Source organism: Prosopis cineraria, unplaced genomic scaffold, assembly GCF_029017545.1.
Source record: "Prosopis cineraria cultivar Desert tree isolate PC_DT_omini unplaced genomic scaffold, ASM2901754v1 PC1, whole genome shotgun sequence".
Lineage (NCBI taxonomy): Eukaryota > Viridiplantae > Streptophyta > Magnoliopsida > Fabales > Fabaceae > Prosopis > Prosopis cineraria.
Genome location: NW_026555332.1, coordinates 7,410,517 through 7,435,287, shown reverse-complemented (window position 1 = coordinate 7,435,287; position 24,771 = coordinate 7,410,517). Strand labels below are relative to the sequence as shown.

At 29.6% G+C, this 24,771-nt stretch overlaps 3 protein-coding genes across 3 annotated transcripts; 2 read left to right on the top strand and 1 right to left on the bottom strand.

The window, feature by feature from the left end:
• The first annotated feature begins 8,652 nt into the window (after nucleotides 1-8,652).
• On the top strand, nucleotides 8,653-10,153 carry LOC129292900 (S-adenosylmethionine decarboxylase proenzyme-like). Its single transcript, XM_054930592.1, has one exon. It carries the CDS (start codon nucleotides 8,829-8,831, stop codon nucleotides 9,912-9,914), a length of 1,086 nt encoding a protein of 361 aa, XP_054786567.1. The 5' UTR covers nucleotides 8,653-8,828; the 3' UTR covers nucleotides 9,915-10,153.
• A 3,109-nt stretch (nucleotides 10,154-13,262) lies between these two features.
• LOC129306789 (stress-induced protein KIN2-like) lies at nucleotides 13,263-13,914 on the top strand. Its single transcript, XM_054947521.1, has 3 exons — nucleotides 13,263-13,389; nucleotides 13,533-13,601; nucleotides 13,702-13,914. The coding sequence occupies exons 1-3, from the start codon at nucleotides 13,336-13,338 to the stop codon at nucleotides 13,774-13,776; spliced, it is 198 nt and encodes a 65-aa protein (XP_054803496.1). The 5' UTR covers nucleotides 13,263-13,335; the 3' UTR covers nucleotides 13,777-13,914.
• A 9,845-nt stretch (nucleotides 13,915-23,759) lies between these two features.
• Nucleotides 23,760-24,455, bottom strand: LOC129306797 (stress-induced protein KIN2-like). Its single transcript, XM_054947534.1, has 3 exons — nucleotides 24,335-24,455; nucleotides 24,140-24,208; nucleotides 23,760-24,043 (listed from the first exon to the last, which is right to left on the bottom strand). The coding sequence occupies exons 1-3, from the start codon at nucleotides 24,386-24,388 to the stop codon at nucleotides 23,969-23,971; spliced, it is 198 nt and encodes a 65-aa protein (XP_054803509.1). The 5' UTR covers nucleotides 24,389-24,455; the 3' UTR covers nucleotides 23,760-23,968.
• Between the last annotated feature and the right edge of the window lie 316 nt (nucleotides 24,456-24,771).

Below are 24,771 nucleotides of genomic sequence, written 5' to 3'. Positions count from 1 at the left end.
TGAAGCATCATCATTCAACAATTTTCTTAAAATATATAAAAATGAGAATTCTTGTAAATTTAATGTAAAGTATATTATCTTGTAAAGTCAAAAATCAATATATTATCTTAAATTAAAATTTAAAATACAATTGGTAGAGAACGAATAGCAAACATGAATTTTATAAGGGAGTAATAAAATTGACATAACTACAACCATCATAGATAAAAAAAAACATAAGTTCAATACAATATTCATCAAATTACATAATTTCTTTAAACTCAAAATAACACAAATAAACATCACAAATCACAATTAATAAAATGTTAGAAAATTTAATTTTAGAAAGAAAATAAAATAAATTTATTATCTATAAAACAAAATAATAAAAATAAAATTATTATGCATATATATTGTTGACGGGCCAATCAGGATTAAGAACCATGAACACCTCTAGTTGCAGCTTTGGCTTGTTAGGCTTGTTCTCTCTTTGTTACTTGGATTGAAATAGTACTAGAAGTTTTAAACAATTCAGTTGATAGTGAAACTATATGCCAAAATTGACTCAAAATAAATGCAAAACAACCCATCAATAAATAATAATAATAATAATAATAATAATAATAATAATAATAATAATTGATTATTATTAGCAAGTTTCTCTGATATTGATTGGTTCTCCTTGCTTGAATTTATAGTTTTTGTCCGAATTAGCTATGACGTGAGTGTCCTCCACTGGGTCATGTCCGTGTTTCTTGCGTTCGTGTACGCGTGATAGATATTAGACAGTTTAATTTATGCGTGGAATTTGACATCTGATTGTAATTCAAATTTTTAAATCACAACTTTTCATCCCCAAAAAAAAATTGTAATGAAAGTTTTAACAAAAATATAATTGTTGGTCCTATATTTTTAGCGTGTTCTTTTATTAGGCTTTATACTTTTTTAATTACTTTAGGTTCTTTAAGTTTTATCTATTTAAACGTTAGTCTCTATATTTTGAAATATAATTATAGTAAAAGGACTTAATAGTGATTAACATGTAGATAAATTATACTACTTCTTATGCTAACTTATTAAAATTATGATGAGTTATATAAAAACAAGTAAAAAAAAAAAGAAAAAAAAGGAAGGATATTAAATTAGAATTCTTAAACATGCAATAGATAAAGCTTCAAAAAGAATAAGACAAACCGGATAAGAAGACAGGCAAAAATATAAGTGGCAATTTATGAAGCAATGACACTTCAGATTCCCTCACAAATCCGCATTGGATGTTGATACTCGCCAATACATATATGTAAAGTATTAAAATATTATTTTTTAATTTAAAATTTTTTAATTTTTGATGCACATTTGATATTTTTAAATTATAAGTCGATACTTTAAAAAAATAACTTTCTTATGCAGCATTTCTTTTCATCATGTTGTGAAAGGAATTGAAATACTTACTCACATTCAATTAAAAGAAACAAGTTGAACTCTAAAAAGGCATAAACTTATTCAAACTAATTTGTGAGTCTTGACTAGAAAAAGTGAAAAAAAGAAACAAGACAAGTCTAAAATATGGGATATTAATGGAGATGAATGAGATAACTTTGATAGTGTTGGAATTTTGGGAGCTGCAAACTTATTTCTTGATAAACTTGATATGTAAACTATCCTTTTTTTAGATGACAGTTGAGGAGGAGATAATATTGACATTATACCTATTAATAAGAACTACGTAGTAGGCAATTATATATAGATAAAATAAAAATAAAATTAATAGTTATATTTGCTTGCTATTATGATAAACGGTTACATATGTATGCCAATTTGGATACTTTTTTAATTGAAATTATATTTTCAATATTTTTTATGACTATATATGCACACACATGGACTAGAAATGTATTATATCTTATATTTTTTAAAAAATAAAAATATCTTATGTATGTATAGTATCTGTGAATCATAGGTGGCAATTTTGCTCATACAACATGCCCAAAACATTACAATTTTATCAACTTAGTATCATGATTAAAAAAATTATGTAAATTAGCATATTTAACGCTGTGAATAACGATAAAGATTAACGTTGCAAACATACAAAATTTAAGGAATTCAAAACAATAAAAAAAGTATTAAAACTAATACAAAACACCTTAAAAATATAAGGAACAATAATTATATTTTTTTAAAATTTTAATGCATATTTTATATGGTATCATCTTCTTTGTCCTCGTTGGTATCTTTCAAGACTATAGAAGAATATTTTTGTAAGTCACTTTATGCAAAAAAGATAAATCATTCATTATTCAATTCAATTTTATCTTTTAAAAATTTTCACTAAGTAAAATAACATTTTATCTATAAAAAAATATTTTTAAAGATAATACATAAAATAAAATAAATTAATTTTTTATTTTTAAGAGAAAAAATTATATATGTAATCTTAAGTACTTATTTCTAATTAAATCAAGATTGGTAGAATTTTTTATATATTATTTATTTATTATATAATAAATTCTTATTATTAATATCATAAATACATTAAAATTCACTAGTTTTAATTTAATTAGATAAAAGTATGGTTGGAAGAGGATATCTCTTCTCTCCTCCTTTACAATCCTCTTCTCCTTGTCATTTTCTAACAGTTAACATTAACATTTTGAACCATGTAATTTAGATTTCATCTTTTATAAAAATATATCTTTTTATTTGGTTTTTAATGCATTTTAAAACTTGTCCAATTAAATTTTTAGTAATTTGATTTTGGTTAGAAGAGAAAAAAAGTGGGAAAAATGGGAAAAGAAGAGGAGGCAACCCACTTTCTCTAAAAATACAAAATTAAGTATGTAAGTCTTATTTTTTTCTTTTTTAAATGATATTAATAATTTAAATATTTTCCCACTCCATCCTCCTCCATTGTAAATCAGAAGTTACTGTAGAATTATTGTGGTCGAATGAATGAGTTTGTGGGACCCATTGGTAGTATTTCTGAATTTTTTTTTTTTGCCCCGGTTGCGGCTGGACTTGAGATGGGGCAGCGTTTGCGCCGTTGTGCGGGATCCGCACACTGTTGTTTGATTTTTTTTTTTAATTTAATTTTTTGCTGTTGGGTTCCTCGCCCTTTTCATAATTTTTTTAATTTGTGCAAATATTACCACTATTTAATTTTTAAATCTTAAAAATAAAAATTTATTTATATTTTCAGTGTTAATCTAAGTAAAAATTCCAAAATAAAATAATTTATTCTTAATTTAAATTGCACAGAAAGATTTAAAATGGAACACACTATTGCTTATAATTTTTTTAACATATATGCGTGGAGTAATTAATTTCATAATAAAATGTTTTGTTTAAAATTTTAATATGCACTGGTAAAAAATTAATAAAATAAATCATATTTTTTGAATTGATTTTATGAAATCAATTTAACATTTTTAGTCATGTACTTTCTACATTAAATTTTAATATTTAAACAACTTATAATACACAGAGTGTATAGACAATTTAACAAATTATTATTTGTATTTTAACTTGCATGAAGTAAAATATTTGTGATGGATAAAATAAAACAAATGGTTTATATAGTGGGAAAGAGTGGAACTCTAAAACAAAATATATGTCTTAAAATTTTAATTTGCCTAGGTCTAATGTATAGACTAAAATAAATTATTGTATATATTTCTTTGGCCAGAATTTATTGTATATAGTTGAGTATAATTGAATAACAAATTTTAAAATAAAAAATTTTTTTATAGTTTTTTAAACATCTATTTTTATTTCTATATTTTAATAACTAAAAAACTTCTTATAGTGTACCAGAAATTTAAAATATAATTTATTGCAGTCACTAAAAATTTTTAAAAATCTATTTATTTTTATCATTCCTTCTTTTTACCAACATTTTTATCATTCCCTTTAAAAAATAAATAAAATTTAACTTTTGCATTTTTCCTCTAAAGAAATGGTACAAACTAGTGTTCTTGTGCACTACATGGAATCTAAAATCTAATTTAATATTTCCTTTATTTTAAATTATTAAATATTTTTAAAAGATATTCAACGTCTACATAAAATATTTTGGTAATATTAAAATTTTATTAAATAAGTTTATTCTAACATTATCGTTTTTTTTATAACTGATTTTTATCCTTTTTCTTTTTAATAATTAAATTATGAGTATTTTTAAAAATTTACATTTTTAATTTTTAAAAATAAAATTATTAAATATATTTAATGAAATTATTAATATGTAAGGTTTTATTTAAAATTGTTTCTTCATTTGTAATGAAAAAGGTATAATTCATACTCATTTCATTTAAAAATATAAGGTATTTTTTAAGGAGTTAAATGTTAAAAAATATAAAATATTTTTAATTTTTTTAAATATAATTATTATTATTTTTTAAATATCCTATTAATTATAACTTTATATTTATTATAGGTGTTTAATAAAAATAAAAATAAAAAAATTAAATTAGTTAAAAAATAAATAATTAATTAAAAAATTAAATTTGATTAAAAATAATTTATATTTTTAAACAAAGCACTAAAAAGTAAAAAGAGGACATTGGGTGGGATCCACAGACGAAGCTAGAGAAACGTGTGGAGAGGAGGGTGATTAATGATGAATTAGATATGACTGCGAGGACCCAGCTCACACGTTGCTCGTCTTGTTTCTTCTCGAGTTCGCGGTCCTGTCTCTTCATCATTTCATTCTTGCCGACCCAAAGTTCTTTCCTTGTCAATTACGTAATTTATTCTTCCTAATCCTTTTACTAAATAATTATTATTCCTTGCCAATCATACGTGCGTCTAATGCGCCAACCACCTAGCAAATCTTGACCTTATTTGTAAGTTTTTTTATTTAAAAATATAAAATATTTTAATTAAAATTTATTTTAATAAAATATTATTTATTTTTAAATTAATTCGACCTTTTTACATTTATTTTTGTTTAAAAATATGTTTTATTTTAAAATAAATATAAAATGACTTATTTAATAAAAAATTTGCTAAAAAATAAAAATAATTTTTAAAAAAATAATAATTACATCTTAAAAAAATAAAAATATTCTATATTTTTTAACAGAATGAGTACATATTTTATAGAACCTAAGACAATGTAAAAAATTCAATAATTTTATTTAAAAATTTAATGTATTTTTAATTTTGTAGTTATTAATTATATATTTTTTCTATCCTTATTTCGAACTATCTTATTAGAACCAATGAGAGATATTTATTAATTTTGTTTAAAAATATAATAAATTTTTAATTCTATCTCCATTTAAAATTATCATGATATCTTTTATATTTAAGAATAAAATAAGTTTTTTAAAAAATATACGCCAGCCTGGATTTCATCGGACCTCTGCTCCCCTTTCCATTGTTGTTTCCTTGCTTTTAACTGATTGTAGTAATCTCACACAAATTTAAGCTGGCTGGGTCTCTTTTGTTTAAAACACCACACACACACACACACACACACACACACACAGAAGGGGGGGCGGGGAATGCTAATTACTCTTTCAGAACTAATTTATAAAGTGATTGAGACAATTTTCACGTGGTTTAAAAAAAATTTACTATTTTATTATTTATTACTTCCTCTGTTTAAAAATATATAATATTTTTTAAAAAATTAAATGTTAAAAAATATAAAATATTTTTAATCTTTCGTAATCATTATCTTTTTTTAAGTATCTCTATTGATAATAATTTTATATTTATTATAGGGTATTTAATAGGAATAAATATGAAAAGATAGAGTTAATTGAAAAGTATGTAACTATTTTATTGAGAATAAAATTTAATTAAAAATATTTTATATTTTTAAATGAAGAGAGTTTGTTGCTTTATTTGTTAAAAAGCAGAGTAACGTTTTTAATTATACCTTCATTGATTAAAGGTGGATAATGAATCGTTTTGTTATTTGTTAAAAAGGACAGTAACGTTTTCTTTTTATTTGCCGTATAATATGACATAATAGCTAAAACAGCCTTTTGTTTTTGTAAAACACCTTATTAGTAGGACAAGGGTAGCGATATCTTTTTTGGAGGAAAAATTTCATTTTATATTTATAATTTTGATTTGATTATAATTAGTCTCTAAATTTTAATTATTAATAATTCAGTTATAATTCTAAGTTGTAACTTATAAATTCTGACTCAATACAATTCACTGGATTCATACATATTTTCGAGAATTGAACTTTTGAATTGGAATAATACTTAAAAGGGCAACAAATTGTGCCACATCCACTTGGTGTTTTATTTTTAATGCTTGATTCATACTTGATAGTTGAATTAATAACTTAATATCTATAATTAACAGGGATTTCCCTAAATCTATTCTTTTTATTCAGTAATATTATCTGATTAGGCTTTGTAACTTTATTCTAATAGGATGTGTTTCATAATGCAGGAGATAGTTTTCATATTTTTTGCCATCGAGATAATTTTTATTATTCTTATCATTATCACTTAAAAATCAATTCATGTATAAAAATAAAAAATATTTTTTCATCACATTATCTTTTCTGGTTAACAGGCAACTTAAATTTTAAATTATAAGTTCAGAGGTAATTCGAATTATAAATTTTTAAAAGATACATTCTTAATCCTAAATAATTAAAGTCGAGATAATTTCGCCCCTATCGTTAAATTTGAACCAACGTCAATCAATTTTTTAAAAATTAAAATCTAATATGTAATTTTTCTCAAATGAGCATAAGAAAGAGATGAATTGTGAAAATTGCACACAAATCTCAATTTAAAAAAATGATGGGTGTTTGTTTAAATTTAATAGTCGAGTGAAATTACCTTAACTTTAATTATTTAAAATTTATAATATAATTTTTAAAAATTTAAAATTTAAATCATTCTTAAAACTATAATCCAAGATTTAAATTACATAACAGCCTTATCTTTTTCCATCTTAAATATTAGTTATATTTATATTTATTATTATTATTTATAGCCAACGTTACCGTATTCTTTCAATCTTCTCCGCTACTTTTTCGGACCCAATTTCAGATTCTTCGCCTTTTTGGAGATCACAAAGTTTGCGTGGCTCAGAAAACCGGGGAGGGAATCAGAAATTATTAAATTGATTAAGGGCATGTTGGTACTTTCATTATGACCCGCCGCACTATATAAACAGTTCCTTCGGCCTCCCCATCTTCCACGCCATTCTGACTCTGCCGTTGCGTTACGCGTTTATCTTATATTCTCTCTGACGTGTTGTGACCCCTGGCGATTGAGGTTCTGATCGCGGTTTGATTATCGTTCTCGGCCTCTCCAATTTTGATTCACTGTAAGTGCATTGTTATTTGCCTGTTTGTTCTTTTTTCAATTCTTGCGACGATTTTGTCGTTGACTGCTCTCTGTTTTGTTTTAGGTTAATTCATTCGGATTCCGAAGTCAAGTCTGATTTCTGAAACGCGATACCATTGAAGTTGATTTATTCTAAAGATCGTCTATAACAGTAAGTATGTGATTTTGCGTGTTATGCCACAATTATAAACTGATCGGCTGCATGTCTTCGTGCTCTACGTTCATCTTTAACATATAACCATCTAATTAGCAATCGAGAATATGAGGTTTCGTTTAATGTGATGGTTTCAGGGAATCTTGAAGGCTCTTGTTTATGATTTATCATGTTGCTAGTAGTTTGGTTTCTTGTTTTACATTTTATACTTCTATCCAAGTATGATGTTAGTCTCATTCCTCTGTTGGAGGGATGAGGGTTTAGGATTTGATTCTCAACATGTATGGGAATGAACTTTGGTTGTTTGTTTTTATCTGGCTATTACTATTGAAATATCGATGTAGAAGCGAAATAAATCTTGATGATTTACTGGAATTATGTTCTGAGTAAGTACTAGATTTGTTTTCCTATTTCGTAACCCTTCCTTTTATCTATTGCTCATCAGACTTCTAGTCTCTAAATTTTTTCTTAATTTTAAATGTATTCCTTATAGTTCAAAAATTATAGTCAAGCCTGTAATTCAAATCACTTTTAATTTACCCGTGGTTGATATGTTTTAATCAATATTTGACTCAACGCGAGTTAATCTTCTTTTTTTGTATTTGTTGTCATGAATCATATATATAATTTATTATATCAACAAAGCTAACAAATATTCCCAGAAATTCAATAATCAATATCAATAATAGGGACTAAATCAAAATTTTCATGAAATATACAATGTTAAGCCTTATCTCACTAGGTGAGATAAGTTACATGGATTGCATGATGCCATCATGCTCAATCAAGCCTTGTGTATATTGTTAACCAAGAGGTTTTTAGATTCTTAACTTATCATGACCAAATCAAAAATTGAATGCAACTGTAGAGATTGAAAGTATAATTTTCCACTTCAAATTCAACTTTTTTAAAACTAATAACCTAAGTTTGTGGTTTATTATTTTTTGCAGGATATTGTGAATGAACTGATGGAGACTAAAGGTGGGAAAAAGAAGTCTAGTAGTAGTAAATCCTTATTCTACGAAGCTCCTCTTGGCTACACCATTGAAGACCTTCGACCAAACGGTGGAATCAAGAAGTTCAGATCAGCTGCTTACTCCAACGTAAGTCACCAATTCAACTCTTCTGATTTGGAGAGAATTATTGCTAGAATGATTTCCTTATGTCTAACATCATGTTTTTCTTGTGCAGTGCGTTCGAAAGCCATCCTGAGATTCCCTCCTTGTTTGCGACATAACCCCGAGCTTTTGCATACAGTGATAGTAGTATACCCTCCACATTCTCTGTCTCCTTGTCATTCTCCTTCTTGTCCTCCTTCTTCAATTGTGCTCTGTCTGTGCAACGACACTTTCCTCCTTATCGTCAAGATGGCCTTGACAGGCTCTGCTATTGGTTTTGAAGGCTATGAAAAGAGGCTTGAGATATCATTCTTTGAGCCTGGTCTGTTTGCTGATCCTGTAGGTGTGGGCCTCCGATCATTGTCCAAAGACCAATTGGATGAGATTCTGAAACCGGCAGAGTGCACCATTGTTGATTCCCTGTGCAATGACTTTGTTGATTCCTATGTTCTCTCAGAATCTAGCCTATTTGTCTACCCTTACAAAGTTATCATCAAAACTTGCGGCACTACAAAGCTGCTTCTGTCGATCCCTGTCATTCTTAAGTTGGCTGATGCTCTTATGCTTGCTGTGAAATCTGTGAGATACACTCGTGGAAGCTTTATTTTTCCCGGGGCACAACCATTCCCGCATCGTAGTTTCTTTGAGGAAGTTGCTGTTCTTGATAGCTATTTTGGCAACCTTGGTTCTGGCAGCAAAGCATATATGATGGGTAACCCTGAAAAGTCACAATTATGGCATGTCTACTCTGCCAGTGCCCACCTGCAATGTGGATCAGAACCAACCTACACCCTGGAGATGTGCATGACTGGTTTAGATAAGAAACATGCTTCTGTGTTCTTCAAAGCAAACACAAGTTCTGCAGCGTCAATGACTGAAGACTCCGGAATTCGCAAGATCCTTCCTGAATCTGAGATATGTGATTATGAATTTGACCCATGTGGGTATTCCATGAATGCCATAGAAGACAATGCAATCTCTACCATCCATGTCACCCCAGAAGATGGGTTCAGCTATGCAAGCTTCGAAGCAGTGGGATATGATTTTGATGACAAATCTCTGACAGGTCTTGTTGAAAGGGTCTTGGCATGCTTCCAGCCAGCTGAGTTTTCTGTTGCTTTGCACACTGATGTGCATGATGAAGCTCTCATCAGCAAATTCACCCTCGCCAGTGAAGGATACGACTTTGGAGAGAAGAACAAGGAAGTGCTTGGGGCTGGTGGGGCTGTTTTGTTCTATGATTTTGTCAGAGCTGATGGCTGTGCATCTCCGAGGTCCATTCTGAAAAGCTGCTGGTGTAGTGAGGACGAGAAGGAAGAAGGGGACGAGATGTAGTTTGGGGATTTTAATAATGTTTTTATGCGTGTTTATGTTTAATGATTTATTTAGTTTGGGGTTATGGTTTGGTGTGGGGCAACATATGCTATTTAGCTTTTCATGATTACTGAAAGTTTTTTTTTTGTTTCTAGTGTGTGGCTTTCTTAACTGATTCTGGGCCTGTACCCCCTGTGTGGGGCTGACCCATATGCTGTTAAGTATTATATGAATAATAATAAAGTGTGTTTATTTTTCCACGATTGTTTTGGTTATTTATATTTTTTGCTATATGATATAATACCTGATGAGTGTTTGTTTGATATTTAGATTTTATAGTGAAATACAATGGATTTAAAAATCAAATAAAGTCACTTATAGAAATTTCGATGTTAAGCAAGTCACAAATAAAAATATTCATGTTTGAAAATAATTATAAAATATATAATAAACATTAATTAATTGATTTATAAAATTTTATATATGCACAACAGATTGATAGAATATAATAAGAAAGAGAGAAGAATTAGAATATATTCATAGACGGAGACAATTTTTTGCATAAATAATACAGTTGGAAATGTTCTGATATATACAGACTGATATATTAATATTAAAATTATTATATTTCAATTTTATGAGGAAAAAGTCAGTTTGTTTTCTTATATATGAAGACCAAATGTTATAGCTAAAAATAATTGCATAAAAAAGTAAAACTTAGCTAATATAACTTGAGCTTGAAGATACGACATTCAACTTGAGCCTTACATGAGACAATGAATTGGAAAAAAAACAACACATCGAACATGGGTATGTTGAGAGTTGACTTATTGGGTCATATTAATTAGTGTTTAATGGACTACTGGGTGAGAATAATTTGTCATTAATGGACTAACAACTTAACTAGCTAAAGGAAAGTTAATCCAAATTACAAGCCACCCATTAGGCCCAATGACAATAAGGCCATATCATATGGCACCTGAACAAAGTTTGAACAATAAAATCCCAAACATTATTTTTCAAACCAGACAAGTTATGCGGATAAATTTCCAAACAATGATGAATTTGAACAAATTGAATCATGCTTCCAAGCAGATATATTCATACTAACATATTCATGTACAATTTTTACCAACTTGGCAATATAAATTTCCAAACAAATAATATGCATTTTCAAACAATATACTTTGTAAATAATATTTCTTTTTAATAAAACACATATAATCAATCACAAAACACGCACAATAATACATTAATAAATGTTACATTTGCTCTTACCAAGCAAAACACTTCTACAGACAAGTAGTGCACCACCACAATCACCTTCACCAATTCAATCTACACATAAGAAAGTGCAAAACATCATTAACATTGTAATTAAGTATTAATCACACCCTAATTCTATTGTTAGGTTAATTAATCTCATAACCCAAATGCACTTCTATACACTTTAATAAAAAATTTAGTCATACTCATTCTCATTACACTTTCTAATCACGAATTTAAACCTTAATCACCCTAATCATCATTAATAATCATTCAATAATCTAGGGTTTTCAAATTTAATCACCTCATTGCCATAATCATCAAAACTTCCTAAACAAAGCATATTTAACATCAAATAAGTCCTAAAATTTGAATCCAATGGTTGGAGTTATACCCTTAAAAACCAACAAAAACGCTTAGAAATAGAGATGAGAGGGTAGGAGAGTAATTAATGAGCTTATCTTAAGGATTTAATGCTGTAAAATGTGCCCAATGCTCAATTTGGAAACCATAGCAAACCTTCTTATTTTGGCCTCCCACTCTTCAATTTTTTCCCTCTTTTGTTTTGTCAAGAGATAGAATGAAATATTTGAAATTTTTGGCCGTGCATCACAACTTTGAGATTACTCACTTCGGACTCAATTCGGTCTAATACCTATTTTGGGCCCCCCATTGAATGTACTGCATGATTTTAGGCCTAATTTTAATAATAATTAATTGTATATGATTAATCAACCTCAATAAATCTCAATCACAATTTATTCCTCAATTATCCACAATTACCACAATTAAATTCTTGTGTAAAAATTAGGATGTTACAATGATAGTGCTGGCATTCACCATGGGGATTTCCTCAAGCCTTTTCATACCTCCCTTGACCTTTGGTTGCCATGGCAGAGTATTGTGAAGATGCTCGAGTAGATGAAGAAGTGAGATGTTGTTGGGCTTCTTCTTAAGACGCCATGGAATATACTTGGTTGACAGATGGTAGGGTCTCATAAGCAAGATTCGAGTCCTTCATGCTGCTAGGAATCATCGAGACATTTCAAAAATTGAAATAGCTTCTACTATTGGACGATCTTGGCATTCTTGTGTGAAGAACTGCACTTATAGTTAGGTAGCACCACATCTGTCAAATATTCTTTCCATAATTCCTTGAGTCTATCTAGTGACATTCATGACTTATAATGGTGTAAAGTTTGAGTTAAGTCGTCACATTCATAACTCATAAACAATGTTATTTTTTCATAGCCCTTATATTAACACTCGTGTGTTTTATTTAAAAGGTTCATGGCATGTATTTTTCTTAAAAAATATTATTTATGAATTTAGATTATAGACATAATAAAAAGAATGAATAAAATGTATTGTATAAATACACGGTAAAATAAGAGATTTTTAACAGTAAAATTGGATTCAAATTTTATCTATATATATATATATATATATATATGATTTTTTTAATTCATATAAACAATTTTTTCAATTAATTCATTATAATTGTTTGATAATGACTGGATGATTATAAATAACTTTTTTTAATCACGTATAAATGATTGGTTGAGTTTTTAATTAAATATTGTAAATAATCATAATTTTGGCACGTCTAGAGTAAGCGGTTCACTTTTATATGGATTGGGTTGAACGAGTATATTGTGAGCTGTTTATATTCTATGCTAACACGATGTCATCTTTTACATGCTTTTACTTATGTAAATAATTAATCTCTCTCTCCAATAAAATAAAGTGCAAAATACCAAGAAAAACCAAATTCATGGTAGACATGGGATCAATTTCAAAAAAATGTGGAGGGCTATTAGGGTTGCCCAAATGAATTAATAAATCACCTGCATTTCTGAGATTAATTAATTTATAGTAACATATTTAAATTAAATTAATTAGAATTAAAATCTGAAACTAAATTCATGTCCTAAAATAACTAGTCTTAGGTAGAAAGTAGGATCGGGCTGGTAATATCGTCCACAAGTTGATGAAGTGTGTTATTTGAGAGTGGCATGACAAGTGTGGGGTTGAAATCAATTCATTGCTTTCAGAATCTCTCTCTATATATACATATCAACTCACAACCTCTTCGATCATCAACAAGTTTTGAATATCAATTCTCTCTCTTCATTTCACTTATTATTATTACGTTTTGTTAGTATTTGTGAAGAAAATGGATTCCAACAAGGCAAGCTACAATGCTGGACAGGCCAAGGGCCAAGCTGAGGTTCGTTCATTCATTCATTCATGTTCTTCCCTAATGAATTAATAATTATCTGTCTATACATTATTCTTCAAATATTTCAATTGTAATTCGCAGTGATAATTATATACTAATTAATAAATAATTATAATTTACTTTGCATGCAGGAAAAGGCAAGCAACATGATGGATAAGGCTAGCGATGCAGCACAATCTGCAAAAGAATCCGTGCAAGAGGTATATATAAAATTGAAATTAATCATATAAATATATATTATGAATTAATTTCAAATATATATATATATATATATATATGATGGTGTACGTGAATGTGTAGGGAGGTCAGCAGCTGCAGGCAAAGGCACAAGGAGCTGCTGATGCAGTGAAGGATGCTATGGGCACCAAAAATTAATTATTGAATTAAAATGAAGCTGATTTCATTAATTAATCATTACTTAATAATATGATGGCTCTAGGGTTCTTGATTCACTTCATATCTGGATTTTAATTTATCCTCTTTAGGGGTTTTAAATTAATCTTTTTAAGAGTTTTCGAGTCATTCTCTTTATTCATTTTGATCTTACTTGTAATTTCATCATTTTGTATAAGAATTTTAAAATATCTTTCTTTTTTTCCCCATGTAATTCATCATGGATATGATTCATATATAGAGCTTATGAAATAATTTTGTGACACGAATTGCATTATTCAAGTTTTTATAAATAGTGTGGCTTCTCTTGGAATTAAAGTTTATATTTCATGTTGATATATTGATGACGATTATATATGTAAAGCATATTCTGCAAATATAACATAAGAAGATTAGGAGAAATAGAGAAATGAGATAGCAGCTTGGTTACCGATTATGGTTTCGTTAACGTAGCTAAGACATATGAAAACAATGATAAGTTCATATGTATGGCAAATAATCAGTTAATCACTAATTAAAAAAAGCGTATATGTAAATTTGGGGTTTTATATGGAAATATAATATTTTAATTAATAGCCAATACAAATCACCACGTGCAAGAATCTCAATAATTAATGGGATTTACCTTAAGTGAGATCCCTAAAACAAACCATCATCAAACCTGCTAATTCTATTCAACTAGTTATATATATATATATATATATATATATAATTAAAAAATTCTTGCATGAATTTATCATTATAACACCAATAATGCTTAATCCAATAAAATTGTATCAGTTCAATCCAATAAATTTTATATATTATTATTTTTAATGATTTTTTTTTAAAAATAGAATACCTATTTAATTTATTATATTTTCTCTCTCTATTATCATCAATGTCAAAATTAATTTATAAATGATATGTTTTTATGGGATGGAGTATTGATGGCATGGTATATAAGATCAATGCAAGAATTTCTCTAAGTTTAAAATATTAACGTTAGAATTTTTTAAATGGGGCAAGATTTTAAAATAATTAAGATGAATTTCAAATTATCGTTATAAACCCGTATATGATTCTAATTATTTGTCACATCAGTTGGTCAAAAAAAAAATATTTGTCATATCAAATCAATAATTAGATTCGCAAATTATTTTAAAAAATAATTTTTTGTATTTACCAGTTGATTTTTTAAAATCATGTTAGATCTTAACTAATACGGATCATGAGTTAGACTATACATGAAACTCTTCTTAAAAACAATTTTTTTTTATACAAAACTTGAATTCTCTAGAATTGCTTTGGAAAACAAAATGAACCACATGACATAAACGAACATGGTTATTTAAATAAAAAGAGAGAATGGCAATTGACAACCACGTAAAATTTTTTTTTTTGGTCAAAAGAAGTCAATTTTATTAGTAACCAAACACAATTATGATCACTAAAAGCTCACAAGAAACACTCAAAAAAAAAAAAAACAAACTAAACACACAAACTGGTTAATGTAAAATGAGCATATGTTTACAACATGGATATCTAAATTTACAATTCAAATTTCTTTATATATGACTGAATGGTCCTCAATGGACATTAATTTTCTTCGGCGGTCTTCAATTATCTTTCTCGCTAATAAATAGTATGACGTGAGACTTGGAAAGGATAAGAAATGAGTCGGGTTATGGATGCTCCAGGTTATGATGACGCAAGTTTCAGATCTCATAAAGAATGCCAGGAAGGGCCACGTATCTTATATGCTTGTTTATTGGAGGAAATTAAAAGTGGGCTTTATCAGATATTTGACCAAAAACGTTCGATTTAGCGTTTCAAGAAAGTCGATGCCGTGCTACAGGTAGTGGAACAAAATGGTCATAATGCGAGCGCACTACTGCTGCAAGAATTGGTGCAGGAAGTATTGTCGCAGAAAAAGGAGGTCAATGAGGTGGCACGCCAGGGGAAATCAACGAGGAAAGCCGAGAAAAGAACAAGGGATATGGTAAAAGATTTTGCTAAAAGTGATAAAGTTCTAATGCTAACCTGAGAGGAGAGTGATAAAACCATTGATTTGGGGCTCCATCAAGCCGAAGCCCAATCAAATATAGACAATAAAAATGCTTGTCTCCTTCCAATTGATCTAGGTGAGCAGTCCAATATGCAAATGGAGCAGGATAGTGCTAGTCAACCTTCCCACGTCAGTGATCAATTAGTAGAGTCCTTGGTTCCCGAAACCCAATTTTAAATGGGTCTTATCTCTGGACCACTATCCTTTACTACCTATTTAATGATAGCCAAAATATTCTATTGGAACTCTAGGGGGTCCTGCGGCAGAGACCTCCTAAGACACCTCAAAGGAACCTTGACTCGACCATAACCCAATATTTTAATTCTCTTAGACATTTGCTGTGAAGAGGACTCTCGCCTTCGGAAACTTCTCTCACTTGGCTATGACTCCTTCAAAATTATACCCAGTGTGGGATGCTCGGGAGAATTAGCTCTAGGTTGGGATAGTAGAGATGTTCAGATCAGTATTCTTAATGAGAATAGACAGTTCATTCACTTCCATTGCAGTTCAATTGGAAGTCCCACCTTCATTTCTAGTGCAATCTATGCTATTCCTCACTCTGATCTTTGAAGAACACTTTAGCAAAATTTAACCAGCTTCTCAACTTCAATTACTGAACCTTGGATTGTGTTTGGTGACTTTAATGACATCACATCTCCTTCTGAAAAGGTTGGTGGAAGATCCTGTAATCTGAATCGCATCAGCTGGTTTCAGGATAGAATAGATGATTGCAAACTTTTGGATTTGGGTTTTTTAGGTCCCAAATTTACTTGGAAAGGGCCACAGCTTCATGGATGCACGCGCCTCTTTGAAAGGTTAGACCGAGCATTAGCTAACATTTCCTTTGTCTCTGCGTTTCCTGAGTGTGCTGTGAAAGTTCTTCCTAAGACCTCCTTTTCTGATCACAACCCATTATCTATCTCCCTTCAATCCAATTTCTCCAATAAAAAGGATCCTAAGCCCTTTCGTTTTGAAGCCATGTGGCTCTCTCATGATAGCTTTAAAAGCTTTCTTCAGGATCAATGGAATAATCTTGATAAGTTAGAATCAAATCTGTACAGCTTCGGTCAATCTCTTCAACATTGGAATAAAGAGGTTTTTGGGATGGTAGAAAGGAAAAAAAGAAATGTCTTAGCCAGATTAAATGGCATCCAAAAATCCTCTGCCTACCCACACTATAAATTCTTGTGTAAACTAGAATCCTTCTTACACATTGAATTAGAGGAAATTCTGAAACTTGAAGAAATAAAATTGTTCCAGAAAACCAGGACCCAATGGATAAATAGTGGAGATAGAAACACCAGGTATTATCACTTAAAGACAACTATGAGATGAAGAAGAAATAGAGTTTTATCTTTAAAAGATGAATCTGGGAGTCTTGTCAATAAGGAAGAAGACTTGAAGCTGGTCACTATGCATTTCAAACATTTGTTTTCCCTGGATAACTCGAAAGAATTTTGTTTGAACACTAAGACCACCTTCCCTCTTGTCAATCAAGATTCGCTCACCAGTTTAACTTCAATCCCTTCCAATGATGAAATCAGAAATGCAGTGTTCTCTATAGGGCCTTACAAAGCACCAGGTTATGATGGATTTTTGCCTATTTTCTTCAGAGCCAACTGGGAGACGGTAGGGAGCTCATTCTGTAAATTTGTGCTTGATTTTTTCAAAGGCTCCTCTTCAACAATAGAAGCCAACAAAACCCTTATCTCCGTTATACCTAAAACTGATAAACCAGAATTGGTTAGCCATTTTAGACCGATCTCCCTGTGCTCAGTTCATTATAAAAGTATTACCAAAATCATTGTAGCCAGATTAAAGGGACTGATGGATACCCTTATATCCCTTTTTCAAGCTGGTTTTGTACCTGGATGTCAAATTCAAGACAACATCATCATAGGCCAAAAAATAATGCACATTATGAAAAAGGCCAGAAAGAAAAAGGTTTCTTCGCAATGAAGATTGACTTAGAAAAAGCCTTCGATCGTGTCAGGTGGGACTTCTTGCAACAAGTTTTGATTGATGCTGGTATGAGTTCTAACTTCATTAATCTTATTATGAATTGTATCACCTCTGTGACCTACAATGTTCTGTGGAATGGCACTCAAACTGAATTTTTCTCACCACAAAGGGTTCTCCGACAAGGGGATCCAATTTCACCATTCTTGTTTGTGTTGTGTATGGATAGACTTTCTCACATTATTAGTGATGCGGTCGACTCTGGCCTCTAGTTACCTATCTACATCACTAAGCAAGGTCCATTTATATCTCATCTCATGTTTGCTGATGATCTCCTTCTTTTTGGAGAGGCCTCTGAACAATAAGCTTCAGTCATGATGAACTATCTAAATTCATTTTGCCAAGCATCTGGAGAGAAAATTAATAAATCTAAATCCTCCTTTTTCTTCTCTCAAAATGTGAGCCCAGAACTGAGAGGGAAGATTAAAAGGATCTCCGGAATGCATGTTTTTGTGGAAATTGGTCGTTATCTCGGCTTTCTTTTGACAAATGAACGAAGAACATCCAATAAGTTCCAGTATATTATAGAAAAAATCAAATCTAAGCTTGCTGGCTGGAAATCTAGCTACCTCTCTACCACTAGCCGAGTTGTTTTGGCTAAGCTTGTCCTCACTGCAATGCCCCTATACCCCATACAAGTTTTGAAAATACCAATTTTTGTTTGTAATGAGATAGAGAAACTCCAAAGAAACTTCATTTGGGGTAACCTTACCTCTAGAGGCTTTCATCCTCTAAACTGGAGCCACATCATGCTACCAAAACCCATGGGGGGTTGGGATTTACAAAACTCTCCTATGTTAACAAAGCCTTTAGAACCAAACTCACTTGGAAATTGGTTAGGGGTTCTAAAGGATTATGGGCTGATCTGCTACAGCAAAAATACATGCTCAGATCTGAAGATAATCTCTTAGAAGTTAAACCAAGCGATTCTACAGCTTGGAAATTCATTTGCCAGCACAAAGATCTAGTGGATGAAGGTACTAGATTGCAACTTCGCAATGGGGAATCTATTGACTTTTTTAATAATTTCTGGCTATTCACAGACAAGAAGATTAAAGATTTGGTACTGCGCCCTCTCTCAGGTGGAGAATCATAATCTAAAGTTGCTGACTGGACATACTTTGGGGCCTGGAATTTTATTAGACTATCCCTTGTAGTGCCACAAGAGGTAATCTCCAAACTTATATTCTTATTGCCTCCTTCTCCATCTGCAGGAAATGACATTATGCTTTGGAATAGAACTACTGATGGTTCTTTCACCACCAAATCTACCTATTTTATGATTGAAAAACCTCCTCCAAATTTATTGGACCCCCTGTTTAAAACTATCTGGAAATGGAAAGGAGCCGAGAGAATTCGTGTCTTCTTGTGTCTTACCTATCATAACAAGCTGCGCACTAACAAGTGGAGAAGCTCTTGGACTGATTGTTCCCCCATATGCACCTGGTGCAACCTTGAGGAGGAAGATGTTCTCCATATCATTAGGGACTACCCTTATGCCAAACAAATCTGACGTGCTCTAGTCCCAAATAGTGCACATCATCTTTTTTTCTCCTTTAATCTTAAAGATTGGATGTCATGGAATATGAAACCACCATCCAATGCTAATCTTTCTACTGACTGGGATCTTCTCTGTGGTGTTACTATTTGGAAATTGTGGAAATGGAGAAATTGTATTATCTTCCAACCTGATTCCATTAAACCTGTTAACCCACTAGAAGATATCTTAAATTACTGGAAACTCTTTATTATGCAAGAAAATCACACTCCTTTCGAGAATGACATTGTTTTTGAAAATATGTATTGGAAACCACCCCTAAAAAACTGGGTCAAATTCAATACAGATGGAGCTGTATCTTCTACCTCGGGTAAGGTAGGTTGTGGAGGTGTTTCTATGTAATAGCACTGGAGCTTGGATTATTGGCTTCTCATTTTCCCTTGGAAGCTGTTCTCCATTTCAAGCTAAAGAATGGACAATTCTTCGAAGTCTTCGATTGGCATGGGATATGGGATTCAAAAAAGTAATCATTGAGTCAGACTGCAGAAACTTGGTTGACTGTATTGGCAGTTCTAAGACTTATGATGGCAATCTTGTTTTCTTAGAAATTAAGAGCCTTCTTCAGTACAGCTGGACTGTGCAGATCAACTATACTCCAAGAAGAATCAACATAGTTGTAGACTATTTAGCCAAAGAAGGAATCTTGACTTCCTCTTTATATGATTTGGCCCCTCTTCCTTTAAGGGACCTTGTGTTTAATGACTCTTTAGGACCCCACTCCCCTTGTATTGCTTCTGTTTAAATTTATCTAATTGGCCTCGGCCATCGTTTCTATATAAAAAAAAAAAAGTGTCCTTCTAGTTGAGGCTAGTCTCTTTAGAACCCAAAATCTGAATTGGGCCAAGTAGATGTAATTGTGGGTTACTATATTTGTGCCATTTTCTTTTATTTCTTTCTTAATGTTTTTTATTTGAGTTTGTCTGGCACAATTTGAAGTCATGTTCTCATAACCATTTTTTATTCTTTATAACAAAAAAAAATCTTATATATAAAAAAACAAAAAAAAAACTCACAATTGTTTTAGAGAATTAAAAAATGGGAACATCATTTAGAAGTTTTAAAATTATTGTTCTAGATGAGGGAAGATGGGAACACCCCCTGTTTTCATTAATAGCAATTTTGTAAATTATGCCAGTATTAACTATGCATGTAAAATAAGTTAATCATACAAGTTTTTTGTCTTCTGTTCTGTTCTAAGGGCAATTTATCAAACTATTTTTTATATTTTCTAGTTCTTAAATATAATTTTCCAGAACAATTACTTAAACATGAATTTTTATTTTTTTTTTCCAAAACACATTTTATAAAATATCAGTTTTCCAAACAATAAAACAAAAGCATAATCAAACAAACCCAACTTGTTTGCTACTTTTTATTCTTCGTGTGTCCCCGAATTTCTTAGGATTTTATGTACCATCTTAATATAAAATTGACTTTAGCCCATTTTATTTTCTATTTTTATGTTCTTGTGTCCCTGGATTTCTTAGGATTTTATGTGGAGAAAATGACAACTAGAGATCCCATAAGAACATTAATAACAATTAATTACCTTAAATTATTAAAATTTAATAACAAACTATGGCATTTACTTGCAATTAAAAAAATATGAATAGTCAGTTGAAAAATTTATTACTAAATACATTTGGAATTATTTATAATATCGGTTGGGAATTTACAAAAATTAATTATAAGTCTTAATTTTTTATTGTCAATATATAGATAAACCATTTGAAAATGAAATAAATACGGTAAGAATTATTTGAAATATTAGTTGAGAATTTATGAGAGTGAGTTGTGAATCACAAGCCAATCACTTTTGATTTTTTTGCTATCAATATATAAATGAATTGCTTGAGAAATATACTCGATAAGCTTCAAATTACTTGCAGCGTAAATTGAGAATTTATGAGAATTAGTTGTCAGTCGCGAGTTGATCACTTGTAATTTTTTGCTACCACTGAGGAAATTAACAAAAGGTAATTGTAAATCTTTGTAGCATTAGTTCAAAATTTATTAAAATACATTGTGAATCTTAAGTCAATCAACAAAATATAATTGGGTTAAAGGTCACCTTTGCCCCTATATTTATTTTTTAGGATGCTGGGTATTCTATATTCTTAAGTGGAGCAAATTTACTCTTGAACTATTTTTCAGAGAAGTAAAAACCCCATTCCGTTAATCAACCGTCAATTTTTCCATCGTGTGCCGACGTGGCATATGCGTAGGGTCCACTTTTAATGCTAATATACTTATGAACTCTTTTTTTAGGAGTACTAAACACTTTAAAATCTTTTTCTCAGAGTGTTAGGCACCCTAAAATCTTATTAAAATAAAATTGAATAAATATTGTTAAAATATTAAGTATTTTAATATTTAATAATTTTGAATATTATTATTATTATTATTATTATTAACACAAAAACGTACAGAGAGTATTAAATTTGGGTTATGTAATATTTTAAAAGAAGATCATTAGTTAACCAAAAAAAATTAAGAAACTTAACCAATATTAAAAATATAAGTAAGTTTTGATATGTAAAAAAGGTGAAATGATTTGGATACTGTATCAAAGAGAAGATTAAAAATTGATATAAAAAATAAGAAATTATTTATAAATTTATAAAATACTAGCAAAAATAATATTTAAATATAAATATATTAAATTGGGTGATTTAATTTTTAAAATAATAATATTTAAATTATTAAATATTAAAATACTTAATATTTTAACAATTTCCATTCAATTTTATTTTCACAAGATTTTAGGATGCCCACACTTCAATAAAAAGAATTTAAGGTGCTTAACACCTTCAAAAAAGACTTTAGGGATAAATTAACACTAAAGGACATGTCACATATTATATGTCGTTGTGCGTGAGCTTCATGCACATTCCACAACAATAGAAAAAAAATTAATAGTTGATTAATAGAAGGGGGTTTTTGATCTTCTGAAAAATAGTTCAGGGTAATTTTGTCTCACTTAAGAGTATAGAGTACCCAGTGTTTCTAAGAAATAAATATAAGGGCAAAAGTGACCTTTAAGCAAAGATAATTTATTGCAAGTAAGGACAATAGTTTGTTATTAGGATTTCAATAATTTAGAATTTGTAATTGTCGTTAATATTCTTCTCGGGTCCCTAATCATCATTTTTCCTTTTATGTTCTATCTTAATTAAAATAAAATTGACTTATGTTGCAAAGAAAGTTTTATAATAACAAAATAACTGTGTATACACAATCAAGAAATTGATAAATTTTCTATTTATATTTTGAAGTGCATATATAATATGCCATACAATTTTTTGATATATTGATCATAAATCAAATAGGAAACTTTACCAAGAAGTATCTTGAAAAATAGCTCCATATAAATTATTATTAATCTGTTTACATGTGAAATTTAAAATGGAATTAAATAATAAATTTGCCCTAAACTATAAATCCAAGAACGTCTAGGATCCACTACCCTAAACTTATTTTTGGTGTAACCTTTCAATATTTCAAAACAATGTAATATATATTGCTCTTGTGGTTAACAAGATTAACTTTGACTGTTAATTAACAAAAAAGTTAAAGGACTTTAAAAATTATAAAAAAAAAGATAATGAAAACTACAGAAAGGACTCTGTGTGAAAACTAATACCGATTATAAATATCCTAAGATTAATAAATATTTTTGCAAAATTTATAATTCTTCTTTTATAAATGAACAACTCAACTAGTGTATCCAAGATTTAATAGATGAATACTTTTTTAATAACTTAACTAGTATGAAAAATCACATTTATTTTTTAATTAAAAATACATTAATTAAGTTGTAATTTTTGAAAAACTGTAAATATCAAAAGTTAAATTAAATGGAAAATTGCGCGTGGAGATTTGTAAATAATAATGAAATTGAAATTATTATATATTAAATAATTAACTTTCCATAACCCCAGATTAACAAACGATTTCTTAATTAGTTATTATTTCCATGCCTATGAACTTATCATTGTTGCCATATGTCCTAGCTACGATTAATTAATAATGAAACCATAATAAGCTTGCAGTTACCAGAAAAAAAAAATCGTTTTTATCTTTCTCTTTCTCATGATCTTGTTATATGTTATATTGAAATAATATGCTTATATATATATATATATATATAATCGGCATATCAACATATCAACATGAAATATAAAATTGAATAATGCATTAACTCGAGCGTGTCACAAAATTATTTCATAAGCTCAATTAATCATATCCAGGATAAGGAGAAAATTAAAGAAAGATGTTTAAAATTCTTATAACAAAAATGATGAAATTACAATTGAAAAAGGAAACGGCGGATATAAGGGCAATACATATAAAGAGTCAGAATAACTCGAAATCTCTTAAAAAGATTAATTTAAAACCCCTAAAGCATATCAAATGAATCAAGAAGTTTAAATTAAAATTAAAATCCTGAAATCAAGTGAATCAGGAACCCTAGAGCTCTCAATGAAGAAGAAGAACATCATATTATTGATTAATTAATGAAAGCAGCTTCATTAATATTAATTCAATAATTAATTGTTGGCGCCAGCTGCATCCTTCACGGCATCAGCAGCTCCTTGTGCCTTTGCCTGTAGCTGCTGACCTCCCTACATATTCACGTACACCATTATATATATATATATATATATATGAAATTAATTCATAATATATATTTATATGATTAATTTCAATTATATATATACCTCTTGCACGGATTCTTTTGCAGATTGTGCTACGTCGCTAGCCTTATCCATCATGTTGCTTGCCTTTTCCTGCATGCAAATCATTAATTACTATATAATAATCACTGCAAATTATTCAGTCGAAATATTTGAAGAATAATATATAGACAGATAATTATTAATTCACAGGGGAAGAACATGAACGAATGAATGAACCTCAGCTTGGCCCTTGGCTTGTCCAGCATTGTAGCTTGCCTTGTTGGAATCCATTTTCTTCACAAAATATGAATTACACGTAATAATAAGTGAAATTATCCGAGTGAGGATTGATTAACACTTGTTGATGATGATGAGGTTGTGAGTTGATATGTATATATAAAGAGTTTCTGGAAGCAATGAATTGGTTTCAACGCCACACTTGTCATTTCACTCTTAAATAACGCTTCGTCATCTTGTTGATCGATGGTTTTTGTGGACAGGACTATAAGCTTAATCCTACCTTTTAGCCAAGATCTGAATCTGATGATCAATACATTTTTGTATTTTAATTCTGATCCATTTATAAATATATGTTGCTACAAATAAACTAATTTCCGAGTTGCATGTGATTTATTAATCTATTTAGGCAACGGCTTTAATTAGTTGTCCATATA